Below are 14,023 nucleotides of genomic sequence, written 5' to 3'. Positions count from 1 at the left end.
ATTAATTTCCCATAACTTGTTTCTTATGTTGTACAAGCTATAATAATCTAATCATAACTGACTTAAGCCTTAATTGTTACTGAAATAAAAATGTCCATTTTTTAAAGACTGTTTTACGGTTTTATAATTTGATTTATTATATGAAGTTTGTAAAATGGGTCGTAAAAGTGAAGAATTAAAATGTTCCCTCCCCATTCCCATCACAGGTAACTGTACTACTATGAAATTCAGGGCCTCTGTAACACGGTTTTTTGGATTTTGCTCCTTATCAAAGCATCGGATGTAGCTGAAAGTTGACATATGTATATTTTACAACTACACACAAATTTTGTCAGCATTATCAATAACCTAAACCCGATAGTTTTAATTTTCATAGAGTAAAAATGATCTAGCCGACGCCATGGCCAATGATTGCGAGCCAAGAGTCAAAAAACATTCATTACGTAAGCAAAGTAAACATCGTTTTATGAAATGTTGCCCCGCCCATCCACCAGACAGAAACCCATTCACCTTATTCCATCGGCTCTGAAACCCATAGTAGTCAAGAATGGGTAAAAGGAGTTGGAATTGTCCCCGTGATTGCAAAACTGCATTTGTCTTATGACTTGCAACTTTATACAGTCAAGAGAAAGCCCGTGGCCATACTTACTATAGCCTGAATAGGTAATTATTCAGTTTCTAGTTTAAATCCAATGTTTATGGTCTGATTTGTATTTATCGTAACGTGATTTTAATACTTGTAATGTCCTTCAGGATTTTGAACATTTCCATTAACTATTCACTATGCTACCAAGAGAGAGAGAGAAAGAGAGATATTGTATGTAAACAGTCTTTATATAACTATTTTTGTTAAAATAAATTTTTTTTCCAAAGTAAATACAAGCTTATATGTGCTAAAATCTCAAGCAGACCAACGAATCATCCGATATAATTTTTTTTTCTTCTTCTCTAGTCTGTACGACCATGTTGGATATAAAGACTTTATGAATGGCGGAACGATACATAGATGTGGGTGGGGTATCTGTGTAAGCGTGGTAATGCTACTGTAGCAGTAGTGCCGCAAAATTAGTAATAGCAGCAATATACATAAATTAAACGTTTAGGCCAACTGCTGGGATCCCTGAGGATCATTTAGCACTTCTTACAGCTACTCGAGAAATGAGTTTTTATAGCCAGAAGTTAGATTTTCTAATACAACAATGTCCATGATAGCCTTCATTGTTATCCTGAATTATAACGAGGCCAAAGTGGGTGGAGCCTCATGAAGTCATCATTCTGACGTTAATTATTGGTGAAGGTTTAAAGCCAAAATACGGTACTGGTCTATTGTTTTTTTTTTTTTTTTTAGTAAATAGGTAGATAGATAGCCGATAAATAAAAATTGCTTGACATTGGATACGGCAGTTATCAAATCAAGCTTGTCTACTATGTCTTTGAAAATTACCAACTATTCCCTACATCTTGTCAATCTGATTGTGACCTATAAAGTAGATTATAATTTCTTAGGACACTTATTTTGGGAGTTAGACTTATAATCGAAGTGTTTTTGTATTTATTAACATATTTTGATGGTTTGTTCATTATGACATATGACAATTATCAGTGGAGAGGTTCCAGAGTTCATAAAGGTGTACTGCTTTGCTTGTATTTAAATTTTTGTCATTGTTGCCAGAGGTATAGCCTTCGTTACGTATAGCCAATCATCCATCAAGAAAGAGGGAAGAAATGCTGTCATAAGTTACGTAACGAGTGCGTTCGAAACCTCATCTCTTAGTAAGTTGGCCCGTCTTCAAAAAAAGTCACTTTTACATTATAAGTACCAAATTTATTCAACCTACGTAATGCAGAATACAGTCAAAATTTATGTGTAGATATAATGTGTATTCTGAATAAGCGTTATATCTATGAAATGCATAGATAAAAAGTTGTTGCCAAAAAACCGTGTTACAGAAGCCCTGAATCTCATAGTAGTCATTTGTAAGGTAATTCTGGACATTGATTTTTCGTTTGCTGTATACATATTAATTCATTTTAAAACGTCTGATTGGCATAGCTTATTAATTCTATCCACCAATGCTGTAATCCCGTAATGCGTATAGGGATGTGAATTCACACGAGTATATGGAAAAAGTTGAGAGAAATGGGCCGATTCTTGCAAAAATCTCGTTTTGATGACCTCCCTATCTCTGCTATTACAGTATTACTCACTAATTTTGTAGGTCACAGCTAGACCGACAAGGGTATATGGTAGGATATGACTTAAACCCCCAGATAAAAGACTTAAAAGTAAAGGGTTGAATCACCTTGAATGGTGCCCATAGGGCTATTTGGCAGGCCAGTTAGGCGTCCGGTGGATCAGCCAATCTAGATTGTAAACAAGCGTGAGTCAGTGACGGGACGAATCATTGTCAGTCGATTACATAGAACAATATTCCCATCAACAGGATGTGAGTCAGTTTGACTTTTGTTTTTCGGCTTTAAGAAGAATGGCCCCTCGTTACTGCTAATGACACGTGATTACCTTTTAATTATAACCTTTCTCTTTCTGAAAGTTTAGTGGTAACATTGTCCGCCAAAATAACAGTACATTTATGACAACTGTGTAATTTAGTACATTCCTGATTACGGCATAATTTTGTACATTCCTGATTAGTGCATAATATACTACATTTCTGATTACTACATAATTTAGTACATTTTTGGTTGCTGCATAATTTAGTACATTTCTGATTACTGTATAATTTGGCACAGATCTGATTACTGTATTTTATTTTTTTTTTAACTGAAACTTGTAAGTCACTCTTCGTAACAGATCACCTTGAAGGATTCTCGTGCCTCATTTTAACCCATTGAGACTCCTGCCTGACTTATGGGTATAGCACTGACTCTTGGTCTGAGCAGAGGATTTGCTTGAATACGACATTATGATTCTCGATGATTCTCCATAGAGTATTGAAATACCGCATATTCAACAAAGTACGTGTGTGTGGTCTTGGATATAAGCTAATTCATATTATTAGGAATAATTGGCCGGTTTTGTTTCACATCCGGATTTCCGAAGGAGTTTCTTGTTTTATAGCAGGCATATCCGAGCGTGACAATACGTTCTTGCGTGGGTATCTGGGAGGGGAAGGAAAACGGGGAGGTCTTTCGTTCGTTTTCAGTTCCAAATAAAAAAGTAACTATCATGAGATCATGTCCGTTTCCTATCTCTGAAAGGGAAGGTGATATTTGTACGTCTTCCTTATTGCTGTATGGCTTCCTTCTGGATTAACGAGAACTAAATGTTTTCTAATAGACGCAAGAGCGTGCAATTAAGTGAATGCAAGTATTTCCTTTCGGGGCGTTTCAAGTTGTAAACTTGGCATCTCACTAGAAAGAGGGAAATGATGTTCAAATACGTGGCAAGGTACAGCACACGTGCCTTCAATATCCGGAAACCGGTCTACACCCTAACTTTTTTTTTCCCGTATTTTTTTTTTTTTTTTTTTTTGTTACTTTGGACGCCGTGTCGATACCCGACCACTATTATTACTGGACTGGATTTAGGACTTGCGTAGATCATAGATAGGCAGCCTTCTTGTAAATTCCCCAGTTTATACAGCAAGTGTATCACTACTCTCCTAAGCGGGTACTGTTTGGTGTCTGGTTATAATGCTCAAATATCAGTAACAATTCCGGTGTGTGAAAAGAAACTATGCTAAAATCCGGATATAAAGCGGATAGTAGTGTACGCTGTTCTTGGTCAGACAATTGATTAATTCTATCTAGGATGTTGACTTTGAAATCGAAAATACGACTTAGGAAACGTTGCTTTTCAGTTAATTATCACTCGCCAGTTCATACTTCATGGAATTCATTCTCGACACTCTCCACATGGTCCGTCTGGGATGCTATCAAAAGATTTTTCCACATGCAGCCTTTTCCCATTTTCACATACACATAAACACATGCACACAGTAATTATATATATATAATATTATATATATATATATTATAATAATATATATATATAATATATATATATATAATATACTATATGTATATATATATAGATAGATATAATATATATATATATATATATATATATATATATATAATGTATATTTATATATATATATATTATATAGATAATACATATATTATATATATATATATATAGATACATATATATATATAGTATATAGATATATATATATATATATATATATATAGATATATGTATAGTATATATATAAATATATATATACATACATATATATATTTATATATATATATATAGATATACATATATATATATATATATATATATATATATATATATAGATATACATATATGATAATATATATATATATATATATATTGTATGATAGTATATATAATAAATATATATATATACATACCATATATATATATATATATATATATATGATATATTTGTAGATAGATATATATAGATATACATATATATATATATATATATATATATATATATATATATATGTAGATAGATAGATAGATAGATAGATACCAATTGTAAAGTCGTTAGAGTTGATCTGAAGATAAGAAAGGTAAAGATAGTTGGTTTGAGGCTACGCAGTTCTGCAAACTTGCAAAAACGCATCATACTCGTATATGCGTAATGAACCATGAATCATTTCCACATAAAAAATCTGTTTGAAATCTGCTGATCAGTATTCATGTCATGGTTTACAAACCGCTGATCACGGAATCTGTATAGTGGTGGTGGCCTGGTGATAAGAGAGGACATTCGGGGGAGCTGGTGAAACGACTTCAGGTCGTACGCCTTGCAACGCAAATCGGAAGAACTGCTTTCGGTGTCCCCCGTCACGAGAAGTTATATAACAGGGAGAAAATGGTCTGTTTAACGGTAACTCGAGAGGAATTGTTTTCAAACAATCTCTCACGTGACTTTCAGTTTCTGCAAACACGTTCTTGTGAGACTGATTTCAACCGAAGCTGTCATGAGAATCCAGGCAGGTTCATGTCCGTAGGAGCTCTTAAATTTATAGCTGCGCGTAACTGTAGGAATACTTGTACGTTCATGAATTATCAAGTAGGTAAAGGTTTCTATTATACTTGCAATGTTTTATTGTCACTCAGATACCAAATTTGTATGCTACAGACAGATTATTAAGTTGTAAAAATAATCTCCTTGTCTCCAAATCGTGCTTTTTTTTTCTATGTAAAATGGGTCTGAAAGCACTTTGACACAGCCAGAGGGAGGCTGTTACGTTGGGGTTTTCAATGAACGCGGGAGATTCTTTCAATATGTTGGAAAGAATTTTCATCCCCTTGTGTTAAGGAATACAAGATTAGTTGGTCATATATAAATATATATCATATATATATATATAGTGTTAATATCTATATATATATTAATATATATATATATATACATCATATATATTATATAGTATATAATCATATATATATGTGTATATACGTATATACACTTGATCACGAAATATATAAAACGTGATACTATGTATAAATAAAGGTGATGCCATGCAGGAAAATGAAAAGACGAGATTGCCAAGATGTTTCGGTCTACACGACCCTTTACTTGTGCCTCAAGTAAAGGGTCGTGTAGACCGAAAGATCTTGGCAATTCTCGTCTTTTCATTTTTCTCCGTGGCATCACCTATATATATATATATATCTATATATATATATATATATTATAATATATATATCTATACACATATACAGCAGAATCGTAGATGACTAACCTACGCAGAATAATTCCATAATTACCCAATGCATTCATTGACACACTCATTGGCAACACACCTTGCCACCTTCAGTGTTAAAGCCTATCTTTTCCACTATTTCTTGCTCTACACCGATCCAGCTCCCTTTATAGTATACCTTCATCTCTCTTCTCTCTCTGCCAGTCATAGGGTGTTAGAGCGTCCAAGCCTAAAAAGTAGAAGATGAATACTAGTTAACTAGTTTAGGCACTTGGAAGCAGACACTTTTGCTAGCAAATATGGCCAAACGAATATTTTTTGCATTTTTAGTTTTCTGAAAAGAAAACTATTGTGCCGGCTTTGTCCATCCGCACTTTTTTTCTGTCCATTCTGTCCCAACTTTTTCTGTCCGCCCTCGGATCTTAAAAACCACTGAAGCTAGAGGGCTGCAAATAGATATGTTGATCATCCACCCTCCAATCGTCAGACATACCAAATTGCAGCCCTCTGGCCTGAGTAGTTTTTGTTTTATTTAAGGCTGAAATAGCCGTAATCGTGCGTCTGACAGCAATATAGGCCAGGCCATCACTGGGGCTTGGTATGTTTCATGGGCCACGGCTCATTATACCTAGACCACCTAAAGATAGCTCTATTTTCGGTGGCCTTGTATGTAAGTGAACAATTGAACTTCTCTGCTGCAGTTTTAATATTGCCATATAAAGAGTCTTGTTATTATGACATAAATTGTTTGTTCATTGAGGAAAAAAGTTTCCATTATTAATGAGAGAACTTGCGATGACAAGAACGGAGTAATTATGAAATAAAGGAGAGGACGACGGCGAAGAAAAATGCAGATTCCACATTATTATTATTATTATTATTATTATTATTATTATTATTATTATTATTATTATTATTATTATTGAGCTTATCCATATTGAGTAAAATGAAATACATCCACTTGCTTAACAACTTTTCACAAAGCAGAATACCCTTGCATGGAAACAATAAGGGAAGAAAAGAGAAAATATGTCTAGTGAAATTAAAATTAAAATACGAAATGAATAAAAAAAACTGAACCAAGGAGCAAACTGTCGTTCATTCGAAATACCAAACGAGAAAAATGTATTACGGGGAAATTATTCTGCATCGAATGTCTTGACATGAATTTCAAATACACACGCTTTTAGAAGTTGTATTTACATGAAGGTATGAATAATAACGCCTTGTGGTTTTTTTCTGGTGTTTATTTGTTTATATATCTATATTCTTTACTTACCTGGCTTCATGGGATGCCATTTGACATCTATTATAATGTGAATATGTATGAACTTAACTTTGTTGCGTGAGGCTAATATATTCAACAGTTTCTTTTGTGATAAAGTTTTTATGTAATGTTTGCCTTTGACTTAACGAGTATCTGCGACATAAAGTGAAGTATTTCTTAATTAGAGGAAATGTAAGAACGAAATATATTAGCCTTATGCAATTGCACGAAGCCACCCACCCGTTCAAGCCCTGCCTGAACTCTCGTTTCCTTCATAGGATCTACAGAATGTCCCGCCTGAACACTTCTCATTGCCTGCTGGCGGAATGTAGAGCACATCGTATCCGAAAGAAAAGCTTTTTCGTAAACATCCGGAATACTTCGAAGTGGACCAGGTTTCGACCGTGACCCTTTCGTTCTCCACTCCCGCCGAATCCTTCTCCTGCATGACGCATGTCTCTTCGGATACTTCCGGTGGCGGCGGCGCCCAAATACGCTCAAGGGTCTAATGATCGCGAAGTTTCCGTCAGCTTGAGAGAAAGGTCCTAACGGAGAGGATATTTTACTAGGGTGAGGCATTGGGGGTGGGGAGGGGGTTGGACGGGTGACCGGTATTGCGCGACGTCAAAGGAGTAATTTCCGTCAGGGGGAGAGTATTTAAGTAAAGAAATCCGGGGCTTTGGAGCATTACCTTCGGTGCTGACGACAGGGCACCATCTGAGACAGCTGGGATATAGATCACTGTAAAAGAATTTACTCCTCAGTCACCGCTGTACGACTCACTATTCGAGCGACGTTTTCTGTAAATCTGTCAGTTGCTTTGAGATTCTGAATCTCGACAATGTCTTGGCTCGCTCACGCTGCGCGGATCTTCTTCTTCTTCGTGTTGTGCCTTGTACACCAGGGCAGGACTTCGCAGGCCAGTCTCCCTGATGTCATCATAGGAGACCCGAATTCGGTAAGAGAACAAATTTCCAATGGGCATTACCCATTTTTATCAGCTTAGAGCTGAAAAATGTTTGTGTGGGCTGATAGTATCTGTGAGGAATGTTTTGGGTTTTGAGGGTGTAGAAAAAATCAGAAGTGTATCTGAGAGAAGTCGGTGATTTTAACAGAAGTGACCGGTTTGTTACTTGACGAGTATTAGGTAAAATGTAAGTAAGGGTATTCTGGGTATGAGAATATTTTTTAATAAGTCCGAACGTTGACCGTGCAGTGAAAATTTCAAAGTGAATCCAGATTGACATGGAAAGTTATTTTTTTCTGTAACCGAAAAAAATGAGAAATGAGTAAAAGTTATAGAAAAAAAAAATATCAGAACACTGAAGAAATTAACATGGAGCAAGTTACTATTATTTGTTATATTTTCTACAACAAACTAGCTCATCAAAATGGGAGAAAAGTGATTATTATTATTATTATTATTATTATTATTCTTATTATTATTATTATTATTATTATTATTATTATTATTATTATTATTATTGGTGAAGAAATCCACCATGACGTCAGGGTAAATATACTGAGGAAGAGAATCGAGCAGGTTCTCGAAAGCTCTCGTTTTAAATATATTTTTACATACTTTGTTTTTTACGGTAATATCAAAGGTATATACAAATTTATATTTACTTTCTTTCATTTTTGAAGTTATTTGTTGTAAAAAACAAAGTATGTAAAAATAAATTGGAAGGAGAAGACTGTAATACAGATGATGTAGCGGGGGTATACATAATCAATTGCAATAATTGTGGAGACAGATATGTGGGGGAATCAGGTAGGGGAATAAGGACTAGAGTCCAAGAACATAGAAGGGCAGTACAACTTAACTCTCAGGGGAGTGCTATAGCTAGGCATTGTTGGGAAAATGACCATAGGATGGATTTCAAAAACAGTAGGCTTATATACAAAAGCAACAAAATTAGTCACAGGAGGGTAGTAGAAGGTGCACTCATCAGAGAGATTAAAGTAATAGAAGGAAACAAAGGTTTTACCTCAGAAGATCCCAAAAGCCGAGCTTTGATATTAAAAGAAGCTAAGATTGACCCTGCTGACCTGGAGATTAGGTTTCCTGCCCAACAGACTTTTGGTGACCACACACTTACCTCAAGGATTAATCCCATTGACCATCAGCTCAGGATATCAGAGCGACAAGAGGGGATTGGCAACTCTCAAGGAAACCAGAACAGCCATCACATAAATGACAGCTCAACGAGAAGTTCCAGAAGACTGCTGGGCCTTGACCCAGGCTAACATCCCAAACATCTCTTGAAAATGGGCCACAGATAGGGCCTGAAAGTACTCGAGTGTGTAGTAAAACTAAACGTAAATATTCAGAAGTAAACAAGTTACAAAGTGATTTTGTGGGTTTCTTTTTCAATTATTATTATTATTATTATTATCATTGTTTAGTGCTGAATGTTACTGCTACATCAACTGCATTCAATTTATATAGTTATCTCTATCTTTCTAATAACTGATTTTTCAGGGTTACTTCATTCTGCCATTAACTATTATTATTATTATTATTGTTATTATTATTATTATTATTATTATCAGGGAAAATATGACGTCCTGGGCCCCGCCATATCCGAGAAGGAGCTGGAGGAGAGCTTGAGCCTCAACATTACTGCAGAGGACTTCGACTCCAAGGGGGACCCGATCTCCACCTCGGGATTCTACCAGGGGGACATCATGGTCGAGGATGAGGATCACCTCATCCAGATAGTCAACGTAAGGAGTCTCACTTCATCTTTGCTTGAATTTTTTTTTCTTTTTCTTTGCATTTCTAGCTATATTGATTTTTTTAATTGCCAGTTGTATTGTGATTTTTGTTGTGTTTTGTTTATTCGAGTTGTTAACTTTATTACAATTTTTTATTCATTTGAATTTATATTATTATTATTGTTATTATTATTCGTGGCAATATTAGTTTGCAATCATCAGTGCTGTATTATTATTATTATTATTATTATTATTATTCGTAGTAATGATAGTTTGCAATCATCAGTTCTGTAGTGCTATTATTATCATTAGTAGTAGTAGTTTTTAATCATCACACTGCGATTGTATTGTTTTCGAGATTACTATTTCCGTTACTTGTATTAGTTAACCCTTTGTTATATAAGGAACATAATTCTCTATGCGTATTTATAGTTTAAATATATTCTGTAGATTTTATAATAATCCATAGATCATGTTGTTATTTTAGTCATGCTAATGCTGAGTGTGAAGAAATTCTTTTATAACAGAATTAATCCAGCAATTTTATGCTGTCATTCCATTTACCTCTAGACATTGCCACTGTTCATTCCGTCCGCCTCCCCTCAACCCCCCCCCCCCCCCCCACCGCGCCACCTCCCCAACCATAAGGATGTGCAAATGTCCATAAAAATTAAGAAAAGAAAAATTGATATCTGTATCATTTTTGCCAGACGAGAAAAAACCTATAAACTGAGACACCACTTTTCAACAGAAAAAAGAACAGATATTTGAACCATTTTAAACAGACGAGAAATTAAGATAAAACTGAAACACCTCTTCTTTTTTTCTTACTTCATAGGGCGACCCACAAGGCCAACTCAGCGCCATCAGGAATCCGCAAAGGGCTTGGCCGGGAGGATCGATTCCTTACGTCATATCCTCCTCTTTCTGTGAGTTTCCGAGTAGTCTAGTAATTGCGAGGTATAAACCTTGTTTCTGGTCCAGCTAGTGTCTGTTGTAGCTTTTTGTTTTTTCCTGTTTGAGTAAGGGAGGAACGTATCGCTAGCTTGTTTGGTTGTTGGTATGTACATGAGTACCAACATAGCCTAATTGTTCAATATTACACACACACTATATATATATATATATATATATATATATATATATATATATATATATATATATATATATATATATAGTGTCTGTGTGTTACATTTTACAGTCGCAACCTATTTTCATTGTAAAATTGCAAAATGAATCTCTTAAATAAAGTAACCATATTTCATGCATGTAGTTCATTACAAACTGATTAGACAACAGAATCGAAATTATTCAAAATAATAATGCGATAAAAAGCTTGACAGCAAAATGAAGATGATCCTACGAATAGGATAATGAGCTCAGTAACTATTCATATTTATTATTTAAAAAAAGAAAAAAAAAATAAGCGAAGTATCGCATTCCTTTACAGCAAGCCAAGAGAGGGCGCTGATAGCCAGAGCAATGGCCGAGTATCACCAGAAGACGTGCATCCGCTTTGTGCCGAGGTCGTCGCACCGTGATTACATCCACATCTTACGAGGGCGAGGGTATGCATCCGTTCATTAGTCATGCTATAAAACAAAGGCTTTGTTTTGGGATATTCTCTCTCTCTCTCTCGCTCTCTCTCTCCTCCTCCCCCTCCTCCCTTTGTCTGTCAGTCTTCATACCTCTGTAGATTTCAGTATCTTTGTTTACTTTGTCGTCACGCCTTTGTTTACCGGGTCTGTAGTAATCTTGCTTTCTTTAATAAATCTCTATTGTCTCAACCAATACATCGGGTTCTCTGTTTTCTAGTAACTTCATTTATTTTCTCTCTCTGGATGCATCGCCTGAATAGATTTGATCTTAATCGTCTCATATACGATAGAGTTTATCACCTTCTGCAAAATTCATTTGGCCCATATCTCTTCAATGTTTTATATTTAATGGCTATAATCAGACTGCTGATAAAATGATTGGCTGTATAGGTTTCCAGTGATTTAAGTATTTTATGATTTTTCTCTTTGTCTTCCGTGCCTTTTGATTGATCGACTTATCTATTCTTCCCCTGGACAGGTGCTCCAGTTCAGTTGGACGAAATGGCGGCTCCCAGGTCGTATCTCTGGGCAACGGCTGCGTTCATTTCGGTGTCATCATCCACGAGCTCATGCACGCAGCCGGTTTCTGGCACGAGCAGTCTCGTTACGATAGAGACAATTACGTCACTATCTACTGGGCTAATATTCTCCCTGGTCTCCAATATAATTTTGATAAGGTATATTGCGACATGGTTTCCATGAAGTCTTGTTAACTCATGCACATTAAATTATATTTGTTTATTTATTTACCGTGGTTAAAAACAGGAGCTTCCTCCTTTTAACAAGCGCTTCATTTCTACATTTCAATGTCTGCTTGAGCTAAACAATGGGTCTTTCTCTCCTCCAGAACTCCAACGCCTTTACGACCGACTTAGGCCTACCTTACGACTATGCGTCCATCATGCACTACGGTACGGATGCTTTCACCAGGCGCTACGGATCCCCAACCATTGTTCCCAAGAGATCAGGAGTCACCATCGGACAGCGAAGTGGGTTTTCTCAGGTAAGGCCTCCTTTAGGTCTATGTCGTTATATATTATCCATTCTTGGGAAAGAATTCCTTCCGATCTTAACGTGACCATAACAGACGGTATCATGTATCAGGGTGGACAGTTTGATACTCTGTGTTAAGTTGAGAATGTTGAGTTGTTTTGATAATATTTCAGCCCGTATCAACGGAATGGGAAAACGAAGCTTCGATAAACGCTCCATACTATAGAAAACGTGCAAGACTATTATAGCTTTATGAAATGATTTCTTTTAATGAATTTGTTATGACTTTGTAAAAGTGTCTAGGGGAAGTGATATATGTAAAAGTTGTAAATATTATAATCCATAAAGCTAACCACCAACCCATGTAGTCCATAGGGGGCTAGCACTGTTACTGCACTGCATGCGGTACATTGTAGGCATTACCAAAGGTTGTTTGCACCGAATCTTTAGCCATAAATCTGACCTCCATTCCTGCTTTCTTCCTTCCTCGATTTCACTGGCATGAGCATTGAGTGGTGGATGTGCCCCAGTGCTGTATAGCCAATTCACATAAACCCCTTCATGTTTTTAATTATCGCTATCATTTCAGCTGGATGTACAAAGCCTCAACTTGCTGTACAAGTGTTCTGGTGTCAAACCAACCCCTGGTCCAGAACCAAAGCCAGCAGGATGCACAGACAATCATCACCACTGCTCATCTTGGGCATCTTTCGGGTACTGTGGGAGCAATCCAGGCTACATGCACATCAACTGCAGAAAGTCATGCAATACATGCAGTAAGTTCATCATTAGTGTTACACAAAAATCAGATTTAGCAAAGAAAACTGTTCTTGGTTAAGTGATTTTCCTGAAGAGGTAAAACCAGTTACCTCAAAACTCTTCAAAATACTTTGCAAAGTACCCTAAACAGTTCCTAAAAATGCCTAAATTGCCTACAGTTGAGAGAATAAGTACAGCATATATAAAAAATCAGCAATTATGAACTGGATAAACGTAAATTATATTACATGTTTATTTGCAGATGGAGGTACTTGCACGGACATCGGAAAATACTGCGTTAGCTGGGCTGCACAGGGAGAATGCCAGAAAAATCCTGCGTATATGCAGCAATACTGCAAGCAGTCTTGCAAGCTCTGTGGGAGTAAGTATGGGTAAATTAGTAATGGATAAATGGAAAATTTGTATTTATGATATTTTGATGCACTTTGATTTATATAGCCATAATCAATCTTCAATTTATGGCAAGAAGACAAGAATATCAGAAATTGAATTTTATCAGTTAAGATAACTAAATGAGCTTAATTGATTCTCTGAAGGCGCTAAGAGCAGCTGTTACGATTACAACCAATACTGCGGAGATTGGGCCAAGAAAGGAGAATGCAAGAGGAATCCTGCTTACATGCGACTGAGCTGCAAGAAGTCCTGTGGAATGTGTTGACGTATAGGTACAATACCTAGAAATGATCATTTGTAGTTCATTTGTATGTTGTTAATGTAGTACTGTTGATTTTCACAATTTTTTATGAAATAAAAATATTGATTTCTTGTAAATGATTTTTTTTATATGCCAGACATTTCTAGGAAACGTTTCACCTTGAATATTGCATTTGGCTAATGTAAAGTGAGTTCATGCCTTCATGGTGCGAATTTATTTAGTGCAGAAACCAAAGTACACCAGCATCGTTGTGTGGGAACAGGCTTATTCGGACCTTGGCTGATAAGGACCATG

General features: G+C 35.9%; 1 protein-coding gene across 1 annotated transcript; it reads left to right on the top strand.

Annotated features, from left to right (window-relative positions):
• Positions 1 to 7,627: 7,627 nt before the first annotated feature.
• On the top strand, positions 7,628 to 13,845 carry LOC135204161 (zinc metalloproteinase nas-4-like). The gene is made up of 9 exons (XM_064234204.1): positions 7,628 to 7,940; positions 9,539 to 9,712; positions 10,542 to 10,632; positions 11,154 to 11,271; positions 11,780 to 11,978; positions 12,149 to 12,304; positions 12,884 to 13,070; positions 13,316 to 13,435; positions 13,611 to 13,845. Exons 1-9 carry the CDS (start codon positions 7,824 to 7,826, stop codon positions 13,730 to 13,732), a joined length of 1,284 nt encoding a protein of 427 aa, XP_064090274.1. The 5' UTR covers positions 7,628 to 7,823; the 3' UTR covers positions 13,733 to 13,845.
• Positions 13,846 to 14,023: the final 178 nt, after the last annotated feature.

This window comes from Macrobrachium nipponense, chromosome 44 (assembly GCF_015104395.2).
Source record: "Macrobrachium nipponense isolate FS-2020 chromosome 44, ASM1510439v2, whole genome shotgun sequence".
In the NCBI taxonomy this organism is placed as follows: Eukaryota; Metazoa; Arthropoda; class Malacostraca; order Decapoda; family Palaemonidae; genus Macrobrachium; species Macrobrachium nipponense.
This window is presented reverse-complemented; position numbering and strand designations above follow the sequence as displayed.